Source organism: Colobus angolensis, unplaced genomic scaffold (assembly GCF_000951035.1).
Source record: "Colobus angolensis palliatus isolate OR3802 unplaced genomic scaffold, Cang.pa_1.0 Scaffold471, whole genome shotgun sequence".
In the NCBI taxonomy this organism is placed as follows: Eukaryota; Metazoa; Chordata; class Mammalia; order Primates; family Cercopithecidae; genus Colobus; species Colobus angolensis.
The window spans coordinates 595686-601021 of NW_012118166.1; the positions used below are offsets into that span (position 1 = coordinate 595686).

The 5336-nt window shown below is 48.4% G+C and overlaps 1 protein-coding gene across 2 annotated transcripts in view; it reads right to left on the minus strand.

The window, feature by feature from the left end:
* Positions 1-5336, minus strand: part of CDC45 (cell division cycle 45) — a 44491-nt gene that overhangs the window by 9584 nt on the left and 29571 nt on the right. For both annotated transcript variants that reach the window (XM_011958680.1, XM_011958681.1), the window contains 3 exons: positions 4401-4532; positions 4016-4114; positions 3245-3406 (listed from right to left, as the gene is read on the minus strand). In XM_011958680.1, coding sequence (XP_011814070.1) covers positions 3245-3406; positions 4016-4114; positions 4401-4532 — 393 coding nt within the window. The remainder of the gene's footprint in view (positions 1-3244; positions 3407-4015; positions 4115-4400; positions 4533-5336) is intronic.

Consider the following 5336-nt stretch of genomic DNA (forward strand, 5'->3'; position numbering starts at 1 on the left):
AAAAAAAGACAAAGGACTTGAATAGACAATTCTCCTAACAAGATACACAAATGACCAACAAGCACATGAGAAGATGCTCAACACTATTAGTCATCAAGAAAATGCAAATCAAAACCATAATGAGATACCACTTCATACTCACTGGGATGGCTGTAATCCAAAAGATGGACAAAAACAAGTGTTGGTGAGGATGTAAAGAAACTGAAACCCTCCCACCTGGTGGGAATGTAAAATGGTGCAGCTGCTGTGGAAAACAGTCTGGCAGTTCCTCAAATGGTTAAACCTAGTGTTACCATGTCACCCAGTATTTCCACTTGTAGGTATATAACCAAAAGAAACAAAGACATGACTACACAAAAACTTGTACATCTAGGTTCACAGAAGCATTAGTCATAATAGTCAACAGGTAGAAACAAACCACATGCCCATCAACTGATGAACTGATAAATGACATAGAATATATCCATCCAATGGAATATTATTTACAATAAAAAGACATTGGCCGGGCGTGGTGGCTCATGCCTGTAATCCCAGCACTTTGGGAGGCCAAGGCAGGCGGATCACAAGGTCAGGCATTTGAGACCAGCCTGGCCAACATGGTGAAACCCTGTCTCTACTAAAACTACAAAAATTAGCCGGGCTTGGTGGCACACGCCTGTAATCCCAGCTACTCGGGAGGCTGAGGCAGGAGAATTGCTTGAACCCAGGAGGCGGAGGTTACAGTGAGCCGAGAACATGCCACTAGACTATAGCCTGGGCGACAGAGTGAGACTCTGTCTCGGGTGCAGGGGGAGGAAGACATATAGTCCCAATACACCCTACAATATAGATGAGCCTTGCAAACATGATGCTAAGTGAAGAACCCAGTCACAAAGAACCACATCTTGTATGATCCCATTTGTATGAAATGCTCAGAACAGTCAATTCATAAAGACATAAGGGAGATTGGTGGTTGCCAGAGGCTGGGAGGATCTCTCCGGGGCAACGAAAATGCTCTAAAATTAGATAGTGGTAATTGGTGCACAACCTTGCAAAACCTAACTGCAACCTACTAAAAGTCATTGCAGGCTAGGCACAGTGGCTCATGCCTGTTCATCCCAGCACTTTGGGAGGCTGAGGTGGAAGGATTGCTTGAGCCTAGGAATTTGAGACCAGTATGGGCAACATAGTGATACCACATCTCTACAAAAATTTTAAAAATTAGCAAGGTTGGCCGAGCGCGGTGGCTCAAGCCTGTAATCCCAGCACTTTGGGAGGCCGAGACGGGTGGATCACGAGGTCAGGAGATCGAGACCATCCTGGCTAACACGGTGAAACCCCGTCTCTACTAAAAATACAAAAACTAGCCGGGCAAGGTGGCGGGCGCCTGTAGTCCCAGCTTCTCGGGAGGCTGAGGCAGGAGAATGGCGTAAACCCAGGAGGCGGAGCTTGCAGTGAGCTGAGATCCAGCCACTGCACTCTAGTCCGGGCGACATAGCGAGACTCCACCTCAAAAAAAAAAAAATTAGCAAGGTGTGGTAGCATGCACCTGTTGTCCCAGCTACTCAAGAGACTGAGGTAGGAGGATTGCTTGAGGCTGCTGTGAGCTATGAGCATGCTGCTGCACTCCAGCCTGGGCAACAGAGCGAGACCCTGTCTCTAAAAAAGTAAAAAATAAATAAATAAAAGCCATCACATTGTACACGTTAAATGGGTGAACCGTATGGCATGCAAATTGTATCTCAATAAAGCTGTGGGAAAAAAAAAGTGTGCTTGGGAGCAGAACCAGGAAATCCCAGAAAGCAGGCCCCCATAGATACATATGCATCTTTACCACTGCACAAAAGCAACAGAAGTGGCAGCTTTTGAAGTCAGAAAAGCTGTCCGAATCATGCCACCTCCTCCTAAAAAGTCAGGGAAATGAAATTTATAAATAAAGAGCATGAGAGATGTAGCAAAGTCAAATCCTTTCAAAGTCACTACTAGAAAAAAAGAGAAGAAGGAACAGGAACACCTCCCTGGACAATGAAAGCACACTAATGTGAAAGTTGCAGATCCCAGGATGAAATCACTTTTTGTCAGGCCCAAACAAATTAAAGCTGGGAAAGCACCAAAGAAGAGAGCTCCTGCTTGCATGTCTGGAATAAAGACTCAAAGACTTTCTAAATAACCCCACAAGAAATCCCTTCTTTAGGACTGCAACAATTCAGATAAGATGCTCTTAAAATATAACACTTGCCCAGTAATGCATCTTCACCAATGAACTGATGCCAACTCTGGCTTTGAGTCTCTGAAATCAATGAATTGTTTCCAAGCTTATGTGAACTTCTCCTTTTGCCAATAAAAGCTTCCCCTTAGCCTCCTCTCTTTGGATGCATATTTGGGTTACCATAGCTGTGCATCACAGACACTATAATCCTCTTTTCTAATTCCCAGATAAATTCAATGTATTTGGAGATATTTTTCTGACACTAGAAAGACATGCTAAAAAAAAAGATCCAAATTGTCACATTCTATTTCAAAACAAGCAAAAAGACAAGGAAAAATACAGGACATCTCAGGAAGTAAGATAAGAAAGAATTGGAAAATTAAAAAACTGAGAAATGGCCGGGCGTGGTGGCTCAAGCCTGTAATCCCAGCACTTTGGGAGGCCGAGACGGGCGGATCACGAGGTCAGGAGATCGAGACCATCCTGGCTAACACGGTGAAACCCCGTCTCTACTAAAAATACAAAAACTAGCCGGGCGAGGTGGCGGGCGCCTGTAGTCCCAGCTACTCTGGAGGCTGAGGCAGGAGAATGGCGTAAACCCGGGAGACAGAGCTTGCAGTGAGCCGAGATGGCACCAACTGCACTCCAGCCTGGGTGACAGAGCAAGACTCTGTCTCAAAAAAAAAAAAATTAAAAGATAAATAAATAAATAAATAAAAAACTGAGAAATGACAACTGTAAGATTAAACACAAGAATGAATATACACAACAAACAATACCTTTTGTTAAGAGACACAAAAGGTAAAAAAAGAAAATTTTAAAAATCAAAAAGAAAAAAAGAGCCAAAAAGGATTCAAGAGAAAGTGACGAATACTGAAGAGGGGCAGGTAATATGTCAGGTACATGCCACGCTGGCATTGATTCCAGTTCACACAAGCAGTTTCTGCAGGACATAGTCACTCCCACAGCCCTGGGGTCCCCGTAACTGACCTCCCTGGCCACTATGAGGACCAGTGGTGGCCCCATGAGGCAATGGCAAACCCACAGCCCTCCTACCTGGAGAGGCTGTCCAGAGCCTGGATGAAGTGATCTGTCCCTGAGCCATCCTTCTCGGGGCTCTCCATCAAAGACATGGTGGCAAAGACCACGTCGCTGGCCAGGAACTTGTGCTTGAACCCAAAATGAATGCTGAAAGTCTGCATGCGCATGTCCTTCATCCTGTCACGGAAGCAAACACAGCTGTCACCCTCAAATTGTGAGCGAGCTCTCAGTGCCAGGCAGGCCAACAGATGTGCTAATGTCCCTCACATGCCCAAGCCAATGCTTCCAGCACAGCTGTGCTGCTCAGAGGATGAGGCAGGTCAGAACGTCCAGACATACCAGCCCTGCAGCCCAGAGTGGCCAGATGCCTTCTCGTCAACAGCTGTTCGGCTGGCTTACGGGTGTGTGGGGTCCTCTCCCACACCCTAGCATGCCAGCTGGCTGGGGTGGGAGAAGCCAGGGGCCTCCAGGAGTGCCCACGGACTTGGTTGGGCAGAGTTCACCTGAACCTGGCTCTGTGGCCCATTTGCTGTCTCCAGTGAAACAGACTGGGGTCGATCTCACAGGTCCCACAGCAGCCCCGGGATCCAAGGATCCTAAATCTCACAAGCTTGAAAAAGTCCTATTTTTAACTCAAAAAGAACTCAAGACTTCAGGAATGGCCAGACTCGCATAACACTAATTGTACATTCTTGGGTTGTTTTTTTTTTTGCATTAATTTAGGAGCACAGTTAAAGTAGAACTTTTCACTCTAAAGAAGCTAAATCCAGAAAAATGTGTGTTTACCCAAATTTATTTGCAGACTCTTCAATCATTTCCCGCAAATTCTCCTTCAAGGAGATGTCCATGGCCTGGAACTTCTGCTTCACCTGCTTCAGGGGAAGACTGGAAAGAACAAGCCCAAGCCACATGAGCGAGGTCACCATACACCGACAGGGTGGAAAGAAACCCAAACCAAGGGCAAGCAAGGATGTCCCCGCACCGGCAATCGGAGGATATTCTGGGATCTAGGGTGAAGAACTTATGGCAGGACAGGCTGCATTTTATAACTAAGTTGGTTACAACAAAGCGAAGGGGCTTTTCCCTTGGGGGTGTTGGTTACAACAAAGCAGAGGGGCTTTTCCCTTGGGGGTGGCCAGGGCTGGCACTGCAGGCCCAGGCAGTCACTCACCCCATGTCTGCAAGGAACTCCTGGAGCCGTTTCTGTCCGTGCACAGACCACAGCTTGAACCTGGCTGCGGTATAGCTGGTGTTGCACAGACTGTCATGGAGGGACCAGTGCTGGTAGAGCGCCAGGCGGAGGCTGGGCCTGCAGTCAAGGAGCATGCAAGCACCCACTGGCTGCCCTGAGCACACAGCCCCACCCTCGTAACTGCAGCAGGTGGGCCACTCTGATGGCGGGGCCCTTCCTTGCCGGGCCTGCCTACACAACCAGGTATCCCAAGGGTGACTTGGAGCCCTTTGACCTTCTTAGCTTAAGCTGACACATATGGAGAGCCTGTGAAGTGACAGGCACAGACCACCATCCCTGTCTGACAGGCAGAAAATCTGGAGCACAGGGGTCTGCAGAGTCCGCGTGCTGTGGTCACACGGAGCAGTCATGACCACACATGACAAGGGAGGCTGGGCTGACCAGCTTGTCATCCTGCACCTCCTGCTCCACTGAGCTCAGCCCTCATGAAGCTCCCCCATCCTCAACCCTTTTTACTTTTTTTTTTTTTGAAACAGTCTTGCTCTGTCACCCAGGCTGGAGGGCAGTGGCACGATCTCAGCTCACTGCACGCTCTGCTGTCTGGGTGCACACAGAACATTCTCCTGCCTCAGCCTCCCGAGTAGCTGGGACTATAGGCGCCCACCACCACGCCCGGCTAATTTTTTGTATTTTTTAGTAGAGACAGGGTTTCGCTGTGCTAGCCAGTATGGTCTCGATCTCCTGATCTCGTGATCCACCCGCCTCGGCCTCCCAGAGTGCTGGGATTACAGGCGTGAGCCACTGCACCCGGCCTCCTCAGCCCTTTTCTTTTTTTTTGAGACGGAGTCTCGCTCTGTCGCCCAGGCTGGAGTGCAGTGGCCAGATCTCCGCTCACTGCAAGCTCCGCCTCCCGGG